At 39.7% G+C, this 23,776-nt stretch overlaps 6 protein-coding genes and 1 pseudogene across 8 annotated transcripts in view; 3 read left to right on the top strand and 4 right to left on the bottom strand.

Annotated features, from left to right (window-relative positions):
- The window catches only part of LOC145898888 (glutathione S-transferase 1-like), a 43,034-nt gene extending 28,757 nt beyond the window's left edge, over positions 1 to 14,277 (bottom strand). Inside the window, exons 1-4 of one of the 2 annotated variants that reach the window (XR_014402449.1) lie at positions 13,123 to 14,277; positions 12,895 to 13,039; positions 11,983 to 12,121; positions 11,201 to 11,684 (exon numbers count right to left, since the gene is read on the bottom strand). Coding sequence is in view for 1 of the 2 variants with exons in the window: in XM_082987537.1 (XP_082843663.1) it covers positions 11,482 to 11,684; positions 11,983 to 12,121; positions 12,895 to 13,039; positions 13,123 to 13,322 (687 nt within the window). In the remaining variant the exon portion in view is untranslated. Of the gene's footprint in view, positions 1 to 11,159; positions 11,685 to 11,982; positions 12,122 to 12,894; positions 13,040 to 13,122 lie in introns of those variants that run through there. The other variant, XM_082987537.1, reaches the window with a different exon arrangement.
- On the top strand, positions 266 to 3,672 carry LOC145897703 (gap junction delta-2 protein-like). Its single transcript, XM_082986102.1, has 8 exons — positions 266 to 449; positions 1,159 to 1,272; positions 1,380 to 1,487; positions 1,697 to 1,819; positions 2,174 to 2,331; positions 2,443 to 2,593; positions 2,662 to 2,754; positions 2,908 to 3,672. Exons 1-8 carry the CDS (start codon positions 324 to 326, stop codon positions 3,139 to 3,141), a joined length of 1,107 nt encoding a protein of 368 aa, XP_082842228.1. The 5' UTR covers positions 266 to 323; the 3' UTR covers positions 3,142 to 3,672.
- Positions 3,660 to 5,023, bottom strand: LOC145897704 (glutathione S-transferase 1-like). Its single transcript, XM_082986103.1, has 4 exons — positions 4,799 to 5,023; positions 4,605 to 4,740; positions 4,404 to 4,539; positions 3,660 to 4,143 (listed from the first exon to the last, which is right to left on the bottom strand). Exons 1-4 carry the CDS (start codon positions 4,996 to 4,998, stop codon positions 3,926 to 3,928), a joined length of 690 nt encoding a protein of 229 aa, XP_082842229.1. The 5' UTR covers positions 4,999 to 5,023; the 3' UTR covers positions 3,660 to 3,925.
- Positions 6,453 to 7,532, bottom strand: LOC145898648 (glutathione S-transferase 1-like). Its single transcript, XM_082987186.1, has 4 exons — positions 7,318 to 7,532; positions 7,114 to 7,258; positions 6,886 to 7,024; positions 6,453 to 6,799 (listed from the first exon to the last, which is right to left on the bottom strand). The coding sequence occupies exons 1-4, from the start codon at positions 7,515 to 7,517 to the stop codon at positions 6,606 to 6,608; spliced, it is 678 nt and encodes a 225-aa protein (XP_082843312.1). The 5' UTR covers positions 7,518 to 7,532; the 3' UTR covers positions 6,453 to 6,605.
- On the bottom strand, positions 9,039 to 10,226 carry LOC145898156 (glutathione S-transferase 1-like; annotated as a pseudogene).
- A 1,318-nt stretch (positions 14,278 to 15,595) lies between the features above and the next one.
- On the top strand, positions 15,596 to 20,097 carry LOC145897626 (protein unc-93 homolog A-like). 2 transcript variants are annotated; one of them, XM_082986002.1, is made up of 9 exons: positions 15,596 to 15,988; positions 16,141 to 16,361; positions 17,663 to 17,730; positions 17,791 to 18,151; positions 18,205 to 18,366; positions 18,428 to 18,662; positions 18,724 to 18,805; positions 18,868 to 19,423; positions 19,826 to 20,097. In XM_082986002.1, the coding sequence occupies exons 1-8, from the start codon at positions 15,700 to 15,702 to the stop codon at positions 18,896 to 18,898; spliced, it is 1,449 nt and encodes a 482-aa protein (XP_082842128.1). In that variant the 5' UTR covers positions 15,596 to 15,699; the 3' UTR covers positions 18,899 to 19,423; positions 19,826 to 20,097. The 2 variants fall into 2 exon arrangements, with proteins under 2 accessions (XP_082842128.1, XP_082842127.1); XM_082986001.1 differs by having other exon boundaries at positions 18,724 to 19,423.
- LOC145898155 (protein unc-93 homolog A-like) lies at positions 19,854 to 23,420 on the top strand. The gene is made up of 7 exons (XM_082986587.1): positions 19,854 to 20,142; positions 20,292 to 20,512; positions 22,159 to 22,226; positions 22,288 to 22,648; positions 22,703 to 22,864; positions 22,925 to 23,159; positions 23,221 to 23,420. The coding sequence occupies exons 1-7, from the start codon at positions 19,854 to 19,856 to the stop codon at positions 23,418 to 23,420; spliced, it is 1,536 nt and encodes a 511-aa protein (XP_082842713.1).
- Positions 23,421 to 23,776: the final 356 nt, after the last annotated feature.

Genomic DNA, 23,776 nt, shown 5'->3' with positions numbered 1-23,776 from the left:
TTAGGCAGAGATTAAGGGCTCAGTGAAAGCGATAAAGCTAAATTAAGATGAAGTTTGGTAAAATTATCTAATCTTTTGATTTCTAACAAGGTTAATTCAGCAAGATAATACGAATATCTGCTCCACAGTCCACACGTTTACTTATGATGTATTCAGGTTAAATTAGGAAAAGGTTTTGTAAACAAGCGCAGCATGTGTTTTTGTTAAACCGAACGATGTCTATTGCGATATACAAATTACTTAAAATTTTATTGTGTGCAGGAATTAAGAGCGAACACATAAGTGATTATCTTTACAACCGGGCAAGCTAACCAACCAACAAGATGAGTTGGGCCTTGTTGGAAAAAATGCTTTCCGAGGTGGCGACCCACTCCACGCTCATCGGAAAGTATTGGTTTTCATTTCTCTTCATATTCCGAGTGATCGTTGTTCTGAGCGTCGGTGACAAGGTGCGATCATTTTCATAAAATTGTAAACTGTAGTTGACGATGTATGCCGTTTTCAAAATAAAAACCCATTACAATATTTACAAGCAGCATGGAAACGAATATTTCCGTGGGCTAAAATCAGCTTTTTTACTCAGGACAAATATATTTCTCTAAAATAAGCATCGTTAGTATCTGTAAAACCACAAAAAAAGGGTTTTACTCATCTTACAATCATGTTTTTGGAATATATTACACATCTGACACAGCATGCAAACTTAAGGCATTGAAAACATTAAATCGAAGCCCAAACCGACTGGAAAATCGGCGTAATCGTCAATTGTGATAATTAACCCTAATCACGCAATTACCGTATAGACGGCTTAAGAGAGGCCTCGTCTCGTTCGAAAATGGCGATACGTTTTTCTATCCCCCAAGGCGGCTTGATCGAAGACCTTCATCCAGACTGTTCACCCGCAAAATGAGCCTCGTTTAAAAATAATGCAGACACGATTCACTCGCCTGCAGTAAACCCTCAAACACCCAGTATCTGTTTGTAAACAAAGTAATGTTTTTTTGTGGCAAACAGGTCGCATTGGATTATTTTGTGGCTTGGTAGGCCTACATATCGTTTTGAAGCAAATTGCAAATGTAAAAAGAGCAATATAAGATAATGAAAGCGGACAATCGACAAAATACGGCTTCTCATGTGTTGTGGTTTTTCGTCTTTCAGGTGTACGGCGATGAACAGTCTAAATTCGTTTGTAACACGTTACAACCGGGTTGCGACAATATCTGCTTCAACCAGTTCAGTCCCATATCCCACATCCGATTCTGGGCAATGCAGGTACTACACAGCGTAAATTTCCCAACCGCTCTGTTGATAACCGAAACGTCCTTACCGCACGATTAAGTACTTTGAAGTTGTCCACGCAGCTGTATTTACTTCTGTAGATTCTCTTGGTCTGCCTTCCGAGTATCGTGTTTATCGTGTGGGCGATGCACGCACTCAACATCGCTAAAGAGCAGCGGGAAAAATTGGAAAAGGAAATGCTACAAACGGTAAACTGTTCTTTTCTTTTGTAACATACTTTTAATTTCTTATTTGCCAACTCTTTTTCCTCTACTTTTCTTGTCGGCGGCCTTGAAAAAATACGATAATTAGTTTCATCACGTACAGTTAATGTATCTTTAACAACATTTAGAAAATGAATCCAAAGAAACAGTTACAAATCACTCACAATAAAAACTCGACATTTGTATCACCACAGGAGGTCGCCACGGAGCCAATGGCACGTGACCCAGCAGCAAACTCTAACCTTCGTCACCGTTACTCTGACGAGCCGCCAAAGTACAACGGCATTGAACATACAAACGAAAAGAAAGATCTCAAGGTAAATTCACGATGTGGGTTTACATGGAAATGTCGCTTCACGGAGCATGATAGTGTTGGGCCATATGATGAAGCGGCGTAATAAAATTAATCCAGTTTCAACAAACATTAAAACCATGAGTTTGTTGCCATGCAACAGACCGCGGCCGATTACAGGTTCGGCATTTGTTTTGAGGAAACACAACATTAACGTGGATTTAAAACGTGTGACGTCCTTTTATTTTATCACCAAATATGTTGCCGGGGCATTGAGAAAATGCCGCCACTGGTTTGACGAATTTTCAGTGTTTGTGTCAAAACAAATGCACAACTACTTGACGAAACAAATATTGGAAAATTATTCTTTCTGTTACAGGATGGAAAGACTGAGAAGAAGAAGAAAATGAAGAAGAAGAGTAGCCGCAACAGTGAGAGACCGTACAACAACGTCCCAGTTGCAGAAGTAATACCAATGAAGGCGGTAATGCCTAAACCGAACCCCAAAAAAGTTAAAGACCCTCCAATTTTGGCTGCGTAAGTTAGACTTGTTTGAGCAAATATTGTGTTATATTTTGGGTATGCGAACGTTTTGTACTTCATTGCATCAAATCATTTAAGTCATAGCTCCTTTAATTTCTATCGCAGGTATCTCGCTCATATTTTCTTCCGCATGGGAATTGAAGCATCTTTTATTGCCCTGCAGTACATTTTGTTCCAGTTTTATGTGCCGGAAATGTACAGGTGCGAGGGATATCCTTGTCCACAGAGGGTGGAGTGCTTTGTGTCAAGGCCCATGGTTAGTTTTTTCATTAACCTGGAACCCTAAAAGCGGCACCAATGACAATTTTGTTCCTTGTATTTTAGGAAAAGAACATTTTTCTGTATTTCATGTACGTCATCTCCTCCATTTGCCTTTTCATGGACTTTTTGGAGCTCAAATACTTTGGGTTTAGAAAGGTATTGATAATATTTTCTTTTTAGTATTGACCAACTAAGTGCCGCAAGACAGGGGTTTTTGTGTTGTTGATTTTGCCTCGACGCCATTTCTATTTTTTGCACTATAATTGATTTCTAAAAAACAAACTTATATCAACTTTTTACAATTCAAAGATTCGCCACATGCTAAGAAGAAAACACGACAGACACGAGGAAGACTATTTGTCCGCATTCGAGAGCCGCTGGCACCGGGATCCGGTTTTAGCCGGTCGATTCCAGATGGCCGGTCGAGGATATGGCCTTCGTCGCCACAGGGACATGAGTATCACAGATCCGGACAACGACAATGACGACAACGATGGTTACAACTCTGTAGAAACTAGTGACGATGGAAGTGCCTTTGAATAAGTTGAAATAAAGCTGATTCGAACGTTTAGAAAAAGTTATATGTGGGTACACCGCTGCAATTGAAATGGTCGAGCCTTTTGTACATAATAATTACAATTCGATAAAAACGTGGCGTCGTTTGTATAATACGTAGGCCTAGTTCGTACGATATGAGGACTGTGCAACGTGTTTTCGTCTAAAGCAATCATTAGGCCCTAAAAAAGCTTTATGTTGCCTGCAGTTGTGTAATTATATATTGGCTTGTACTGTGTACTTAAACCAAGCATTGTATTTCGCTGGCACGAAACCCTGAAGACCCGTCCATGCAGTGTTCCATTCCTGAATTCTAAACGCACTATATGTATATAGATCTGCTGTGCTATTTTATGTTTTTTCCCACAAATATGTTTGCCATTAGATTTTCGTGAGCTCGTGTGTTTTGTTTGGGCGAAGAATTTGTGCCTTACTCCCGCTTCGCAACGATGCCTAGGGCCTCCATAACATCAAAACGAATTTAAAAGTTTGTTGCGTTTAATGAAACTGAAATTCAGAGGTAGTGTGTCATATGTGGTACAAAGAATACAAAGTAGCAGCATGAAAGCAATATACAACAAACCAACATCATAACCAAAAAACATAATGCTATACAACAATGTCAAGACAACATTAGCGAACGCAACAATACGGCAAGAACGAAATAATTGAAATGTTCGAAAGGGCTACACCAACCACGTGTTGCGGGCTACTTTTATTTGGAGAAAGATTCGACCAGTGAGTCGCGTGTTTGGCAGACCCGGTTTAGAGTTTAATTATCGGACTTGACGTTGCCGCTTTGGTCCAGATTGAAACACTGTCCTTTGCTGGTGTACATCTTGGTCATCGTTTCCAATCCATCCTTGTTACACTCATCAAAATACGGAAGGGCCTTCACTTTGGCGAACCATTCTGCGGTTTTGGGAAATTCGACAGAAATGTCGAAGCCGGCAATTTCCATCATGGACATTGGAGACGACAGGAAAAAGTCTGCAAACACGTTCGCACAAAAACAAAATTTTTAGAGCAATGCCACGTATATTCTTTCGTCATCAAAAGCTTGTGGTATATAACTGTTGATGTAAAACCTTACATGTTACAGATGAAGATTTGAATCTCCGGTGAGATTACTTTTAAACAAAAACGCTATTTTTTTCAGAAATATTTACTACATTTACTACAGTATAAATATCTGGTATACGTATGAGCATCGTCAGTGTCGCTAAAAAATCAACGCATAATGTACCGACCTGCAATAGTCACGTGATCAGCAGCTGTAAACTCTCTCTCCGTCAAATATCCTTCAATGAATCCAAGTGCGCGTTTAGCGACGTCCACCTTCTCTTCTTGTAGTTCACCTCCGAAGAAGACCACGCCCACGAAGTTCTCAAAACCAAAGACAAACATAAGATAAGGATAACGCCATTTGCAAAGCGAAAAAGTGTGCGCACCACGTATTCTTGAACCATGTCGACGACATTTTCGCTCACGTACAGCAGTTGATCTACGATTCCTTTCGCTTCGGGGTCGTTTGGGTACAATTTGTCGCCCTTATACTTGTTGCAAAGATAAGCAGCAATTGCACGACTGCCAAATCATCAAATATGTGAAATTGCGTTGAAAAATCACAGCACACAGTTCTCACCTTTCAGAAATGACGTAGTCGCCGTCCTTGAGCACAGGAACCTTCTGTCTGGGATTCAACATTGCAAACTGTTCGTTCTTGTGTTCTTTTGTGATTAGGTTTACCGGCTTCACCACAAAATCCAGCTCAAGAGCTTTCAGTACCATTCTCACACAACGGCAGGGTGGGCTTGGACCGAAAGCATAAAGTTCAAGAACCATTTTGCTATATTTGCAGCTGCAAAGAATTGCTGCAAAGGTTTAGTTAATGTTCAAGCAAATCGCTAAGTATGTGCAAAAATTTGTTGCGAACGCGAAACCCAACCTTAGCTATGTAGAGCTGTATCGCCCGTTCGCTGCGAGCCATCTTTTATACCAGCAATGCCCAAATGCTGCTCAGCTAACTAAAGCGTTTCCGCGAACGTAGCTGTTGCGCCACACAGCCTCAATCGCTCTGGCAAATCTGTTTCGTCACGCTTCGACGATTTCCTTGCAGCACCTACGTCCGAGTCGTTCTTAAATGCCTTGTTCCTGTCAAATTGTTGTTACTTTTGGGTGGTATGCTGTTTTTGCAATTATTTGCGATTACTACTTTTATAAACTGTCTGGTACACATCTCCTGAACTATATTTACAACATCACGCATACATTTTACAATATCAATATCTGGAAAGATCCGGCGACATAGTAACTTAACCATTTTTATCTCAGTAACCATTAAAAGGTAGTAAAAACTACAAAATCAATGTATATCCAGTGTAAATATTCTGACTAAGTGATGCTATTGCGCCACTCAGGCTCAATCACTCGGTCGCCTTCATGCTCCATTGATTTCTTTGGTAGTTTGAATTGAAAAAGTAAACCCACGTGCAACAAACCTTCGCTACGACAAGTAATCGTTGATGTATGTTGTTGGGGTTAATTGTGCTTCTTTCCTAACCGTAAAGGAAAATGAAACCAAGCATTGTTTTACATCCTACAGTAACCTGAAGCGATACCCTCGGTGCAAAACAGTTAGTTTTCATCGCGCTACAAGGTGACTGCAAAACTGTTTTTACTTTATGCCAATCAAACTGTGACTCTGACCTAAATCCAAATAGTTAATCATTATTTTGGAATTTGCCAGTCACATGAAATTGAAAAAATATTGCTTTTTCTTAAATTAATCGTACACGCGAATAAAAATGCAACTCTACAAAGCAAGTTTACATCCATCTCAACTGTTGCGTAGTTCTGGAATAAAAAATGGTTTGGCTTTTACTCTGCTTGGTAGATTTTAACTGTTTAACGTCACCTGATGAATTCCGTATTTTCCATTTAATAGCAACTAAATCACATTCCCTATATATGTGTTTTGTTGGCAATTTTTTCCGAATCAGTTGAAAATTAATGCCAATATATGCAACTTATTGCACATTCACGTAAGTGATTAATTACCAAAGCACAGGAGTATTTGGGGCATTTCCGCCAAAAGTTAGGTTTAGTTTGTACAGGGGTTTGAGTGCTGCTGTGGTTGACTTTTTTCAAAAGGGGGCTCTGTCGTCGTGCTTATTGTTAAGCTCCACCCGATGATCGATGAAAGGAACTAGACTATTTGGACGAGGCCACCATGCTGCGCAAAAAAAAACGGAAACCAACGGCGTTAGCTTTTCTGCACCTGTCAACTAAACATGGATGTTGTATTTTATTTGGATGGACAAAAACTTTACACGACAGAAATAAGTTTGTAATGCACCAAAAACTATACGCAAGGTTTTTATATGTGACTTATGTGTGCTCCAAATACGTATTTCTGAATGTATGCTTGTGTATAACGTGTTTACATTTGTTTATTTTTTGCATTGTTTTTCGGCAATCTTTGACTTGTAAAAATCAGCCATCTTCTTTATGCCTTCCTTGTTGCATTTGTCAAAGTATGGAAGCGCTTGAATTTTTTTCAACCAAGCAGCGGTTTTAGGATATTTCCCAAAATCGTTGAATCCAGTCATGGGCAGAAGAAGCAGGGGGGAGACCATGAAAAAATCTAAACAAAAACATGAACAGTTTATTATCCGCTTCCGTTCTGCGCCAGTATTAATTGTGGCAACCATCAGTTCATGCGCAACTTACCGCCCACAGTAACGTGATTTGCGGCCATAAATGTGTTTTGACTCAACAATTCTTCACACAACTCCAACTGATTATGTACACTGGACAGTTTATCCTCATTCGGACCCTTCGCGTCACCAAATAGGACACCTCCAATACTCTGTAATTAAAAATTGCACGTAAATCGAATGCTCGTTATAGAACAAAACAAAGAAATTGAATACGTCAGATCAAATCACAAGCTCTTACTATGTAGCCCACGAGATCTTCGTTTACATTTTCACTTATGTAGAGGATTTGGTCGACTTTCCCGCGCCCTTTGGGGTCTTTGGGGTAGAGGCTCTCTTTCGAATCCTTCTCATACTTATTGCACAGGTACATGCTAATGGCGCGGCTGCACAAAATCCATTTGTTAATTACCAGGAAGTTTTAACATGGTTGTAAGAATATTACCTTTCCGCTATACAGAAGTCGCCGTCTTTCAGTGCCGGGATTTTTTCTCTCGGACTTATTTTCTTGAACTCGGGGGTTTTATGCTCACCCTTCATCAAATCAACAACTTTCAGTTCGTGCTTAACCCCCAGTGCAGCCAAAGTCATGTATGCCATGCGGCTTGGCGGACTGAGGCAGTTGAAATAGAATTCAATACCCATGATATCTTATTTCCTATATCTGTGATATAAATTCTGCTTTAGCCAATTGAGTATTTTATCAAACATAATTTGGTACACATCACACGTATACACAGCAATAACCCCCTGAAATCTCTACGTGGTTGCACAGGACGTGTAACTTGTGAACTACTTGCCTCTAATGAACGCATTCTTGTGGACGTTTTCAAAATTCTGCTTGTCACGCCCAATTTTGTGACAGCAAACCTCCTTTTAATCTCAACAGTCAGTTGCGGAACCAAACCAAGTGCCTTTTTCCCTTCGTTGATTTTGCTTAGTCATCCCGGCATTCAAGCGACTACGTTCCGTTTCAATAACACGCTTGAGGCAATGCAAATAGTCGAGTCACGCACAAAAGCCACTTCTCGAAATTTAGTCAACATTGCTGAGAGGTGATGACGCCTACCGGACTAAAGATGTTGTTTACATATAAGTGGTGATATTGACGTACGATAATAAGCTGGAATTGTACCTTAAAAGCGTTGTCTTAACACTACTGCACTAAAAATCACAAACAAAAACCACTGTTAGTGCATTTTGGTTACGTTCCTAATTGACTCTTATTGAGGTTGATTATAGATTAGGCACATTGGTCAATTGCATTCCGACCAATTACGGTTTTAAGAAACACAACTAATACAAATCGTTTAAAAATGCACATACAAAAGTTTAAGTTGCAATAACCAAAGGCAAACTGTAAACGATAGCATCACGGATTGTTTTTACTTATTCGTATTTTAGCCTACTGGACTGAACGTTGACATCAACTAGTGATTGGGTAGGAATAGGCCTAAGTTCGTATACGTCCACATTACACATATCACGTCAAGCAGACCCACGGTGCAAAACAGTGTACAACTAGTTTTTCATCGCGCTACAAGGTGACTGCATAACTGTTTTTACTTTACGTCAGTCAAACTGTGACAATGACCTATATCCTAATTTAGTCATTATTTTGGAACTTGCCAGTCACATGAAATTGGAAAAATATTGCCTTTTTTAATTAATTGTACAAGCGAATAGAAAACCAACATATTAAGCAATAAAGTTTACATCCATCTCAACCTGTTGCGTAGTTTTGGAATAAAAAAAGTGTTAAATTACCTAAGCACAGGAGTATTTCGGGCAGTTCCGCCAAAAGTTAGGTTTAGTTTGTACAAGGGTTTGAGTGCTGCTGCGGTTGAGTTATTTCGATAGGGTGCCCTGTCGGCGTGCTTGTTCAGCTCCACCCCATGATCGATGAAAGGAACAACGACTATTTGGACGAGGCCACCATGCTGTGCAAAAAAACCTGGAAACCAATGGCGTTAGCTTTTCTGCAACTGTCAACTAAAGATGGATGTTGTATTTTATTTGGATGGACGAAAACTTTACACGACAGAAATAAGTTTGTAGTACACATTTATGTCAAAAATTATACGCAAGGTTTTATTTTTGACTTAGATGTGTGCTTAAAATACGTATTCCTAAATGTATGCATTTGTCTGACGTGTTTACATTTGTTTATTTTTTGCATTGTTTTTCGGCAATCTTTGACTTGTAAAATTCAGCCATCTTCTTTATGCCTTCCTTATTGCATTTGTCAAAGTATGGAAGCGCTTGAATTTTTTTCAACCAAGCAGCGGTTTAAGGGTATTTCCCAAAATCGTTGAATCCGGCCATGGGGAGAAGGAGCAGGGGGGAGACCATGAAAAAAATCTCTAAGCTTGCTTTTAACCAGTTCCGCTTCGTTCTGCGCCAGTATTTATTGTGACAACTATCAGTATTAGTTGTTTGCACAACTTACCGCCTACAGTAACGTGATTTGCGGCCATGAAGGTGTTTTGACTCAAAAATGTAATCTCAACAGTCAGTTGTCGGAACCAACCTAGTGCTTGTTCCCTTTCGTCGATTTTGCTTAGTCATCGCGGCATTCAAGCGACATCCTATACGTTCCGTTTCAATAGCACGCCTCAGACAATGCAAATAGTCGAGTCACGCACAAAAGCCACTCCTCAAAATTTAGTCAACATTGCTGAGAGCAAACAAAATCATCAACAGTATATTATCCTCTAAGCTTGCTTTTGACCAGTTGCGCTTTGTTCTGTGCCAGTATTTATTGTAACAATATCTGTTTATACGCAACTTACCACCGACAGTGCCGTGATTTGCGGCCATGAAGGTGTTTTGACTCAAAAATTCTTCACACAACTCCAACTGTTTATGTACAAGGGCAGGTCACTTCCATTGGTACCCTTTGCGTCACCAAACAATATACTTCCAATATTTTGCAATTGAAAAATGCATGTACAATACAAAGCATTGTTACAAGACAAAGCAGAGGAATACATCAGATTATGCTGCAAGCACTTATCGTAATCACCATGTAACCCATGAGGTCTTCGTACACTTTTCCCAGATATAGAGGATTTGCTCGACTTTCCCTCGCCCTTTTGAGTCTTTGGGGTAGAGGCTTTCATTCAAATCCTTCTCGTAGTTATTGCACAGGTACGTGGTAATGACGCGACTGCACAAAATCCATTTGTTGAGAACCTGAAAGTCATAACAAGGTGCCGCATACATATCGCCGTCTTGCAGTGCCGGGAGTCTGTCCCTCGGGTTTCTTTACTTGAACTCGGGGGTTTTATGCTCACTCCCTACCATATGAACAATTTTCAGTTCGTGCTCAACCCCCAGCGCAGCCAAAGTCATATGTCGTTTAACTGGGCGGACTGAGACAGCTAAAGAAGAGCTTAATACCCAAGAGGTCCCAATTTCTGTGTTTTAAATTCTGTTTCTAAAATCGAAACCTGGTTGCAGGACGTGTAACTTGTCAACTATAGATCCTAAATCAAAGCATTCTTGTTGACGTTTCCACATTCTGCTTAGTCACGCCTAATATCGTGTGTCAGATCTCATTAATGATCTCATTAGTCAGTGTCCGAAACAAGTGAAGTTACTTCTGTTACTTTTATCGTGTTATCCCTGAATGTATTTTGGTGCCAGTTGCGGGTCAATTTATCAACAATTATTGTTTGGTTTTAATGAGAGATCCAATATCTATGCCCAGAGACATACAGTTTGTCCAATTACGGTTTCAAAAAATACAGCTGGTACATGTAGTCAACAAATAAATACATATGTTGTAATACCCAAAAGCAAATTATAATCGATCGCACATCCAGTTCATTAGGTTTACCGGCTTCGCGGCTCAGGCATTGCAGCCTTGCTGGATCAGTCAAATCAGCCAATCCAACAAGGTTGCAAATGAAGCCTGTGAACCTTTTGATCTCGATGCGCAAGCTGTGATCGCCATTAGCAAGGACCAGCGCAGTGGGGCGATCCTGCCATTCATGCGAAGCTTTTTGAGCATCCAGTAATTTTTATTTTAAATATCTGTTTCGCACATCCTTCAACAGAAACCAAATTGACCGCAAACACAGTTTCACGTTTCAGCAGCAAAGGTCAGAGGCAGAATTCAGTCAACCACAACGTCGTTCCCCCTTTTTTACTCAACGATGACGTAGAAATTCGTGTTGGTTTGCGAAAATACATCTTCTCTGTCAATAAACTTACTTTCGTTTACCATAAACTTTCAGTTTACATTAAACTTGTTTTGTTTTTTCGAAACATCGTTGATTACATGTTCAGTTTCCATTTTATTAGCACTATATATTTAGGGTCACTTGTTTGCGAAAAGATTACATTAAAATTTTTTGATCAGTCAACTTAGTAACAATTTAGTCCATGTACATTTAATAGCATGCTGTTGGTAACCATTTGCTGGTGATCAGTATTGTTTAGTTCTGCGCACTGGCAACCGTAAGAGTAGAAAACTAAAAAGACACAGAACATCGGGTTTTGCAATCCTTTCGGTGTACCGCATGTGCCGTGACGTCACAGTGTAATTTGAGCCCAAATTGCACATGCGCCTGCACTCGGGTATTTAAAAAGCGAGCACTTGTAACTAATCTCTTGGGTTTTTTTCTTTGTTTGTTTTGATCAGATGTTTGTAGAGTTGGTCCATCTCTTCCAATCCAGCTTTATTGCACTGATCATAATACGGAAGATTGTAAATTTTCTCCAACCACTTCACTGTCAGAGGATATTGCTTGTAATCGTCGAAGCCGCTTATCGGCATAAGAAGCAGTGGCGAGACCATGTGGAAATCTGTAACGATAAGTTTATGTTGAAATTGGATTTGAAATCAGTTGCCAGAAAAAGTACGAAAAATTTCATACCTTGTACACAGGTATATTAGCTGGTACTATATGTAAACAAATGCTGTGAACAAAATAGTTGTAAACCATCACAAACCATCACTAAACACTTTTTAGCAACAAAATTGTGAAAATGCAATTGCAAGCGTATATGACATTGCAGAAGCAATAAACACAGCCGAACCATGGCCACAAGCACATTACAAATATTCAATGTAAATCTCTAATCAGTAAGCTAATTTTTTTACCTGCAATTGTTAAGTGATCGGCTGCCACAAATGTTGATTTCGTGAGAAAGGTTTCGTATAAAGAGAGAGTTTTGTGAACCCCAGGCAGGGCGTCTATGTTAAGGTCGGTTTCGCCTCTGAACAACACTCCTCGTATGTTCTGCAAGTAACTTTACTGGTGCATTTTTTTTATGTGATAAACAGTGTTACCATAAGCCTTGACCAAAAATAAGCACGTTGCATTTTGATGCCGTAGTTGAATAAAATTGTGGTTATTGATTTGAATTAGGCGGCAATTATTAATTCTGGAGCTGTGCCGCTTGGGCGCCAAAATACGTAAAAAAGTGCGCCGTACAACCAACGATCTTCCTCTCAAATAAGCACGTCTAGATAAAAACACCAAGCACGCAAAACTAAAGTAAGCACGTTTCTTAAAATAATCACAGTTGTATTTCTACGCAAAAGTCTTCGACATAAGCACGGTATGGTCCACTCATTGGTTACAATAAGCTCGCTTGAGATTGATATCGCAAAACCGGTTGTGTCCATGCGAAGCATATGCAACTTCCGCATTCCGCACTGTGTTATATAAAATTCCCTAATAGTTTTTGTACCGGGGAGTTGTAAACAATACTAAAATTAAAACATGTTATTTAATATGTTCTATTGCACAATGTAGTACGACGTAAACAAACTAAACATTCCGTGAATTGAAATGACACAGGCACCGACAAAACCACGAAGGGGACATCGCTATGGTGTTAGGGTAAACACAGCAGCAGTATCGTGCCAAACCGAACGCTGCAAATGAACCACAAATTAACCACACACGTGAGATAAACGTAAGCCCGCACTGCCCATGGGCATTACCGCAAAACACCTTATAGACCGGTAATGCGGCTTTAAAGCAAGAAAAACACGACTTGTACCAACCGTGTAGGTGACGAGTTCTTCGTACGTGCACTCACTGATGTAAAGCAATTGGTCCACTTTTGCTCGAATTTTAGCGTCTGTTGGGTACAGTCTCTCTGCTGTATCCCTTTCGTATGCATTGCACAGGTATGCGCTGATGGCACGACTAATACATGAAAAATGATTGTGTTAAAAACACACAATAACATGCATTTAGGACACATCGCTAATGCAGGTCCAGATGCGTACCTCTCTCCTATGCACACATCTCCATCATGTATGGTCGGAACCTTTCCTCTTGGGTTCATAGCGAGGAACTCCGGGTATTTTTGTTCTTTCTTTTTGAAGTCGACATAGTGTGAGTTGTAAGGTAAGTTAAGGGCAGCCAAGGTCATCGAGACCATTCTGCTTGGCGGACTGAACGGATTCGAGTAGAACTCAATGACCATTGTTACCTGTCAATTGACATCAAAGCAATCGACATCTGCAGCAGAACCGACTGATTTCTTCTACTTTAAATCTATTTATGCTTTTTCTTACGAACAAAATGCAAGGTCATTTAACGAAGACATCCTAACTTGAAACTGTTGACTGTTAAATCTACCAGCAATAAAGCCTGTGTTGTGTCAAAACCTCAGTCTCAGCCTCAGTCATCCTTAAGCACCCCTTCAAACCAATATCACACTCTCGTATAGTCCGGGATTTACCCAATCTGTTACGGTTGAACTAACCTGAATCTATTGTTGTAACGTTGACATGGATCCCTGATTTGGCCTTTCATAAGTAATTCACATATTTGCCTAATTCCCTTGCACCCTCTACATGCTACTTGTAGTGCGTGGAAGACTGCTCGAATTTGATCGCAGTGAAATTTCCGCAAACAAGCGTGTGGGTGATTCATCATGGCTCAGGTATAGCAGATTTGTCTAATCGAATTTTACTTCCCGTAACCTGTATTGCTGCGTGATGGCAGTAATACGACTAATTATAAGAACTGCCGTGCTAACTTCCTGACAAATAGTGTTTACGCTGAACCGCATCGCACGTGCACTGTGAGTCACAACTTGCAACCGAGCGTTGTCAGTTGTCCTGTGGCATATACAGTTACACCGCAAACTAGTGACTACTGGCAGTGACTTTACTCGAATACCAATAAAACCGAGGCACGGGTATGCTCAAAATGACTAGAACCTGGGGAGTACACAATCCATACGCTAAAAATTTGTCAATTACATTAAACACATCAGTATAAACAATGAAAAACGATTGTTTTTTGTACATTCTCGTCTTATTAGCAGAGTTCATATTTAGCCATACTCCACTATTACTTAACGCAGCGAAACTGCTCCTTTGCCATTGTTCAATCTATCTGTCAAACTGCAAGCCGTGACAGCGGTTGCGTCCATATTCGTGCTGGTATTGAACTACATAGGTCAATAGTGACGCCGTGCTTGTCTCCAAACAGAATTGACGAGCTGAAACCATCGCGGTGAAACTTTTTCCCAGCAATCGTGACAAATATTGACTTGCCTGTTCATGGCCGAAGTCAAATTGTTTGTTGCACGCAATTCAGCCTAGTTAGTCAATCTGGTTCTAACACAGGCAAACACAAGCATATTATGGTTGTTACAAATTAGTGAAAGTCAAACAGTAAAAATTTTTCATACTGTAGTTGAATGTATATTTGTTGGACATTATTATTGCATTTTAGTTGCCACGTTTAAACGTCAATTAATGTGAATAGGTCTGTTCAAACTGTAGTGTCAACAATCCTTGACCACTTTTACTCACCTGGTCCATTTGCAGCAAAACTGTTGATAATTTTTGGCTTGCAAAACAAAAGATTGCTCATCCCCGCTCTGGATTTACACAAATTCATGAAATATTTTGCACATGCAGTCCATTGTATGGTCGTTTGGTATTGTGAAGTATAACAAAAAGTACACTCATGTTGTGAATGCATGTACTTCGCTTAATCCGGACAGGACGTGGTTTGTCAGTAAAATTAAGGTACAAATCGCCTAAACTGAACACGGTTAACACTTTCTAACCTGAAGATTTAAATCACTATTAGCCCACTCCGAGCCGATTGGGTCAAACAAAATGAATGGTTTGGGGTTATGTTTGCCATTTGCGTTTTTATATGTGAGCAGATGGCTTTTAAGTAAGAATGTCACTATTATGAATAACTTGCAACTGATGGCAACTGGCACGTGCTGGTTTGGTGTGCGGAGGCATGGTTGAAGGAAAATAATCTAATTCCGATCACAAAATAAACAAAAGAACAACATCTTGTCCAGAGTTGTCGATGATCTGCATTCAATATTCTGGCTTATCCGAAGCTTTTGTCAAGAAAAATTCAATTTCGAGCGAATATGGCGAACTGAATCCGGATTAAGTTGGTCTTATGCAATAAAAAATACTGGTGCATTACAATGGGTAAAATATATTGCATAACAATGGGTAACCCTTGGAAAATGTGATATTCTTACTAACTGTCAGCAGAATGCCAACCTTTGTATTTTAGTAACTTACATGCGGACATTGAGTTTTAGCTAAGCGTGTGTGGCTTTTGTACAGTGTATATAGGCACCTGGTTATGAGACCTTCTCCAATGAACCAAAGTTGTCGGACCACAAAGTGAAAGAAAATCAGTCATGCGAGTCAGGCTCGAATATTTCACGTGGTGTTTTTTCAAGGTCTCGGTCACAGTCACGCACAGTCGCGCACAGTCGCGCATAGTCTTCGCACACGAATGTTAGGAGAAAACTAGTAGTTCTCGTTTGTATTGTTTTCAATTCTAAGGCTGTCGAACAGCACAAAGACATGGAAATATCTGCGACAGCAAAAAAGACATTTGTTCGACGACAAGCATATTGCCTTGGTATAACTGCTGCGTTGACGTTTTCTGCCTTTGGCGGTGTACTTAGTCTACAGTCGTCTATTAACATTGTGGCCGAACTTGGAACCACCACTTTGGCTGTAGCTTACTCTGCAACACTTGTATGGAACCTATTTTTTACATCTCCCATGTTAAATGCAATTGGTCCAAAAAAGTGCATTATGATTGGAGATATTTTCTATCTGGTTTACACATTTGCAAACATTTACCCTGGTAAGATTTCCGAAGGTTTTGTGATGTTTAACGTTAGGTAGATCATTAAATATACGTTTTGATACACAACGCCGTATTTATTTGTTTGACATGCGTTATGATTCTTTCTACAGTCTCGAATAACAAACTGTGTTGTTCTACTTTCATAACAGGTTATCAAACTCTTGTCCCCGCTTCGATATTACTTGGAATTGCCCAAGCTGTCACGTGGTCCAGTTTCCCCTTGTTCATTGGTCACTTCGGCAAACAATACGCTTTTGTCGCACGCAACGAAGCACCAAGTGAGGAAGGATCTGAAACCTGTGCGAAAAGCGAAGAGGATTACACATGTCAGCTCACCGCCATTATCTTTTCCATTGAATCTGTTTATTTGGTAAGCTTGGTTTACATTACAGCAAATCGATATGGATTTGACTTAGATACCTGTCCTGGTCGCATCAATATTGTGTCATAAAAATGTTACTAAAAAGAATAGATAATATAGTGAGTGGACTGAACAATACATTTTCCATTGAATTGTACATGTATGATCGAAGGCGCCAGGTTTGGTCACTTCTAAATGGAGTGCCGAACATTTTTATGAAGTAGGTCCGAATGTTTTTAACCATTTTTTTACTTTCATATAAATTTTCGGTTGTTTGTGGTCTAGCTTAACGAACCGCACTGCAAGAACTTAATGTGTTTGGTAACATTCTACTTATTTGGAAACTATGGCAAACGCAATGCGGGTTTTCGGTAAATGTTTCCGTTAAATTGGCCAAAAAATACAGCATAGCACGGATGAGACATATTAGGTCGAAACTGTGGCCCTGTTTGCAGCTCATTCACTTAAGTACTCTTGTGTGACACCGTTGCTAACGAGGGTAAAAACATGTATATTTTCTCAAAAAGTTGCCGAAGTTACCCTACGTAAGTTTGACGAACGTTTGAAAGTCGTGCTTCAATCCATACGCTCACGAATGCTCGAGTTCAACTAACACAAATTGTTATACGTCGCTTAAATATCGTAGATAAGCCTCTGATAATGCGATTTGGAACTGTCATCTATGCTGTGCTTATACGAGAAACACTTTACATCCAACACCACAAACCATCACTTAACATAGATGAAAGCTTCAAACCGCTTTACCTTTTCAACATATAGTTCCTCACTGCAGGTCGATACATCTAAAATGGTGACGTCATTACCGAGACATCCAGCTGTAGCTGCTGTCACGTGATGTTGCTCTGGCGTGTGGTTGTGTCTTGCCGTTCAGTTGCATGCCTAACCCAGCGTTCTCTTGGTTGCACTGATGATGGATGCAGTCATGTTAGAAACGTTTGCACATATGTATAGCAGCATATTAGCTTTGGTGTTTTTGTTTATATCATCAACTCTACCATAAATTTTCGGTTTTATTCACTCGGCGCGTTAATTTATTAGGTTTCCGCACATGTGCGCTTAGTAAAAAGGAGTGCGACAACCCCCGTTAATTTTAAACCGAGTATCTCTCACCCCCACACCCCTGCACTTTTTGACTGGCGCCCATGTGTATGATTGTAAACAGCATCGTTATTGAACAGATTATTTGATAGTGGGCATACAGCCACTAATACAACATTTGTTGTTAAACACTAACCATACTTTATAACATGGATACTTACAACCACAATAAATATTATTGGCATTTGTAGGTATTTGGAAATCTGGCATCCTATGGTATTTTGAAAATATTTCAATCTCATGAAGAGGTTTCGTGGAGGTAAGAACAAAATTACCAACATCCGTTTTCAACATCCTAAAATACACGCTTTTGTTGTAGTGCCAATTCTACTCAAGCAACATTGAATACCTCGACGTTGCAACAAGACTCCCAGTTGTCTTGCGGTTCATCACAATGTAGTTTTAAAGAAATTAACAATGCAACTCCAAGCGATTTGAACAAATATCAGATACAAAGTTGGGAGGCACGAATTTTGCTGTTTCTTGGTTACGCATCACTGCAAGTTATTGCGATGGTTACTCATGCGTGTCTCTTGCAAGACCCTAGTAACTACAACTGGAGCGATTCTGGCACCGAAGAAATTAACGAAAACGAGGAAGTCAACCTGATCGCAATCAAGCAAGAGAGTCTCAGTACCAACCAGGACGGTGCAACCATTGGGAACATGGCATCGAATCAAGTAGGTTGTGACCTTGGCTATTAAGTTATGCGCAGATAATAAATGTTTTTTAGTTCGGAAACTGTTTGTTTGGTGCGTTGTCAACGCTACGACACCTAACGAATATGCAACAACTTTTAATTCTCCCAATTAACCTGTATCACGGAATGATCCTTTCCTTTATATTTGGTGACTTTACGAGATCATATGTGTCCTGTATATCAAGCGTTGTACAGGTAATTATTCTGTTTAGGAAATAATGAGTTTTAATCCATTACAGTTGTTGTAAATTTTTAGGTAGGACTGGTAATGTCAGTCTTCGGTCTGGCGGAGATCATGATGAATTTTTTCTTTAATCGATTCGGGCCAAGACTTGGAAAAAATGCTTTTGTGGTTATCTTGTTTACTTTCGAGTTTACGTTGCTTGTTTTCTGTTTGTTATGGAATCCTACCACAGACCTAGCATGGGTGTCCTATCTACTTGCATTCACATTTGGAATTCCTGATGGCCTGCGACAAACTATTTTAATGGGTTCGTATTCACATTTTTAGTTCCAAGAACAAGTTAACAAGTGATCAAATTTACTTTTCAGTTACGTACGTGCAGTATTTTAAGGGAAAGAGTGAAGCCTACAGCTGTTTAAGTCTTCTAACAAGCACCGGATCAGCTTTAATGTATGTATTAAGTCGTTTCATGTGTGTGTATATGAAGATTTCTATGCTTCTTGCTATGTTAGTAATTGGTGGTGTTTGCTACATTGTCGCTGAAAGAAGATTTTCAAGAGGAAATTGACATTGCATCATTTGCAAATACATACAATTTAAAAGATCGTTTTGACTCAACATCGCCCTCAAGCGAATGCTTGCTTCCACTTTATTCAGCCGACGGGTGATAGAAAGATACTGTTTTTTTAACAATGCTGTGCGTGTGATTCGCAGCATTAGTCAAAACCCCGGTTCGGCCACAAAGAAATATCTGATCGGGATTCCTGGCCAGTAATACCCAAGTTTCGATTCCCTGTGTGGTCAAAAAATGAAGGACCATAATTTTTTGTGATCTACTGTATGTTGTTTTAGCTTCTGTGTTTAGGTACTTAAGAAAATAAAGTACCTCAATTTAAAAGCAAACAATGGTTGTCTTGGCTCTTTCTAACATTGGTTAACCCCCTAAACTTGCCCGCACCGGCAGCCCTCTATCTTGGAACCTGATACAATAGAAGGGGTGGACAACGTAGTTTGGGGAAGAGTTACTTGAGAAAACCAACAAATATCAGCAAATTATTTTGTCGTCAGGTTGGTATTATGCAATATATAATACTGGTGCATTACAATGGGTAAAATAAATTGCATCACATGCAATGGGTAACCGTTGAAAAAGGTGCGGTCACTAACTGTTAGCAGTATGCCAACCTTTGCATTTTAGTAACTTAAATACGGACATTGAGTTTTAACAAAGCGTATGTAGCTTTTGTACAGTGTATACAGGCACCTAGTTATGAGATCTCCTCCAATAAACTAAAGTTGTCGGGGAATAAACCAAAAGAAAATCACTCATGCGAGTCAGGCTCGAATATTTTACGTTGAAGTTTTTTTGCGGTTTCGATCACAGTCACGCACAGTCGCGCACAGTCGCGCACAATCTTTGCATACGGATGTTAGAAGAAAACTAGTAGATCTGGTTTTTATTATTTTCAGTTCAAAGGCTGCTGAACAGAACAAAGACATGGAAATATCTGCGACAGTAAAGAAGACATTTGTTCGACGACAAGCATATTGCCTTGGAATAACTGCTGCGTTGATGTTTTCTGCCTTTGGCGGTGTACTTAGTCTACAGTCGTCTATTAACATTGTGGCCGAACTTGGAACCACCACTTTGGCTGTAGCTCACTCTGCAACACTTGTATGGAACCTATTTTTTACATCTCCCATGTTAAATGCAATTGGTCCAAAAAAGTGCATTGTGATTGGAGATATTTTCTTCCTGGTTTACACATTTGCAAACATTTACCCTGGTAAGATTTCAGAAGGTTTTGCGATGTTTAACGTTAGGTAGATCATTTAAATCAACGTTTTGACAACGACGTATTTGTTTCTTTGAAATGCGTTGTGATTCTTTCTACAATTCCGAATAACAAACTGTGCTGTTTTACCTTTATAACAGGTTATCAAACCCTTGTTCCCGCTTCGATATTACTTGGAATCGCCCAAGCTGTCACGTGGTCCGGTTTCCCCTTGTTCATTGGTCACTTCGGTAAACAATACGCTTTTGTCGCACGCAACGAAGCACCAAGTGAGGAAGGATCTGAAACCTGTGTGAAAAGCGAAGAGGATTACACATGTCAGCTCACCGCCATTATCTTTTCCATTGAATCTGTTCATTTGGTAAGCTTGGTTTACATTTCAGCGAATCGATACGGATTTGACTTAAATGCCTATCCTGGTCGCATCAGTATTGTGTCATCAAAAATGTCACTGAAAAGAATAAATAATATAGTAAGTGGACTGAACAATACAATTTTCCATTGAATCTGTTCATTTGGTAAGCTTGGTTTACATTTCAGCGAATCGATACGGATTTGACTTAAATGCCTATCCTGGTCGCATCAGTATTGTGTCATCAAAAATGTCACTGAAAAGAATAAATAATATAGTAAGTGGACTGAACAATACAATTTTCCATTGAATTGTACATGTATGATCGAAGGCGCCAGGTTTTGTCACTTGCCGAATTTTTTTATGAGGCTACATAAAATAACGTCATGGGTGTATTCATGAGTTTTTCAAGCAGGTCCGAATGTTTTGAACCATTTTTCATATTCAGATTAATTTTTGGTTGTTTGTGGTCTAGCTTAACGAATCATAAACACCCTAATCTGCGCGGGTCATCATATGAATGACATATTGCGCAAATGCGTTACTTTCCTTTTTGCAACCAGTTTAACAAAGACAAGGGGTTTTACACTGAGGTAACCGCACTGTAACAACTTGATGTGTTTGGTAACAATGCTACTTATTTGGAAACTATGGCAAACGCGATGCGGTTTTTCGGTGTATGTTTCCGTTTATTTTGCCAAAAATCCCAACAAAAGTATGTTTTGTCGGCTATTTAGCCAAAAAGATCATTGTAAGTCACTGCATAGCCGCTCACGGTTGAGACACATTAGGTTGAAACAGTGGCCCTGTTTGCAGCTCACTCACTCAAGTACTTTTGTGTGACACCGTTGCTAACGAGGGTAAAAACATGTATATTTCCTTTAAAAGTTGCCGAAGTTACCCTACGTAAGTTTGAAGAACTGCTGAAAGTCGTGCTTCAGTCCATACGCTCACGAGTGCTTGAGTGCAACAAACACAAATTGTTACGTCGTTTAATTATCGTAGATAAGCCTCGGATAACGCGGTTTGGAACTGTCATCTGCACTGTGCTTATACGAGAAACACTTTAGATCCAACACCACAAACCATCACATAGCATAGATGAAAGCTTCAAACCGTATATGGCCTCACTGCAGCTTGACGCATCTGAAATGTTGACGTCATTGCCGAGACATCCAGCTGTAGCTGGTGTCACGTGATGTGGCTCTGGCTTGTGGTTATGTTTTGCCGTTCAGTTGCATGCCTGCCTCTGCGTTCTCTTGGTTGCACTGAAGATAGACGCAGTCGTTTTCGAAACGTTTGCACATAATGTATAGCAGCACATTAGGTTTGGCGTTTTTGTTTGAAATCTTCAACTCTACAACAAATTTTCGATTTTATTCACTCGGCACGTTAATTTTTTAGGTTTCCGCACATGTGCGCTTAGTAAAAAGGGGTGCGGCACCCCGAGGTAGTTTTAAAGCGAATACGGCTCACCTCTGCACCCACTTACTTTTTAGCTGGTGTCTATGTGTATGATTGTAAACAGCATCGTTATTAAACAGATTATTTGATAGTGGGTATACAGCCACTAATACCACATTTGTTGTTAAACACGCACCATACTTTATGACATGGATACTTACAACCACAATAAATGTCATTGGCATTTGTAGGTATTTGGAAATCTGGCGTCCTATGGCATTTTAAAAATATTTCAGTCACATGAAGAGGTTTCCTGGAGGTGAGAACAAAATTACCAACATCCATTTTTCAACATCCTAAAATACATGCTTTTGTCTTAGTGGCAATTCTACTCAAGCAACATTGAACACCTCGACGTTGCAACAAGACTCCCAGTCGTCTTGCGGTTCATCACAATGTAGTTTTGAGGAAATCAACAATGCAACTTCAAGCGATTTAAACAAATATCAGATACAAAGTTGGGAGGCAAGAATTTTCCTGTTTCTTAGTTACGCATCACTGCAAGTTATTGCGATGGTTACTCATGCGTGTCTCTTGCAAGACCCTAGTAACTACAACTGGAGCGATTCTGGCACCGAAGAAGTTAACGTAAACGAGGAAGTCAACCTGATCGCAATCAAGCAAGAAACTCCCAGTTCAAACCAGGACGGTGTAAGCATTGGGAACTCGACATCGAATCAAGTAGGTTGTGACCTTGGCTATTAAGTTATGCGCAGATAATAAATGTTTTTCTAGTCCGGAAACTGTTTGTTTGGTTCGTTGTCAACGCTACGACACCTGACGGATTTGCAACAACTTTTGCTTCTCCCGATTAACCTGTGTCACGGAATGGTCCTTGCCTTTATATTTGGTGATTTCACGAGATCATATGTGTCCTGTATATCAAGCGTTGTACATGTAATTAATCTGATTAGGAAATGATGAGTTTTAATTCTTTACAGTCATTGTAAATTTTAGGTAGGACTGGTAATGTCAGTCTTCGGTCTAGCGGAGATCATGATGAACTTTTGCTTTAATCGATTCGGGCCAAGACTTGGAAAAAATACTTTTGTGCTTATCATGTTTACTTTCGAGTTTACGTTGCTTGTTTTCTGTTTGTTATGGAATCCTACCACAGACCTAGCATGGGTGTCCTATCTACTTGCATTCACATTTGGAATTCCTGATGGCCTGCAACATACAGTTTTAACAGGTACGTATTCACATTTTCAGTTCCATGAACAAGTTAACAAGTGATCAAGCTTACTTTTCAGTTACATACGTGCAGTATTTTAAGGGAAAGAGTGAAGCCTACAGCTGTTTCAGTCTTCTAACAAGCGCCGGATCAGCTTTAATGTTTGTGTTAGATCGTTTCATGTGTGTGTATATAAAAATTTCAATGCTTCTTGCTATGTTAATAATTGGGGGTGTTTGCTACATTGTCGCTGAAATAAGATTTTCAAGAAGAAATTGACTTCAGAGATTGCAGTGACTACTTAAGTGTTTGAAATATGAGTGTTGAATTATTGAAAACCATCAGATTTTATTGCACATAGCATCATTTGTAAATACATACGATAAAAAAGATCGTGTTGACTCAACATCGCGTCACTGCAAGTTATTGCGATGGTTACTCATGCGTGTCTCTTGCAAGACCCTATAGTAACTACAACTGGACCGATTCTGGCACCGAAGAAATTAACGTAAACGACGAAGTCAATCTGATCGCAATCAGGCAAAAAAGTCCAAGTTCAAACCAGGACGATTCAACCATAGGGAACTTGACATCGAATGAAGTAGGTTGTGACATTGGCTATTAAGTTATGCGCA

This window comes from Ascidia mentula, chromosome 4 (genome assembly GCF_947561715.1).
Source record: "Ascidia mentula chromosome 4, kaAscMent1.1, whole genome shotgun sequence".
In the NCBI taxonomy this organism is placed as follows: domain Eukaryota; kingdom Metazoa; phylum Chordata; class Ascidiacea; order Phlebobranchia; family Ascidiidae; genus Ascidia; species Ascidia mentula.
Note: the sequence above shows the minus strand (reverse complement) of the source record. Positions and strands in the feature narration are given on the sequence as shown.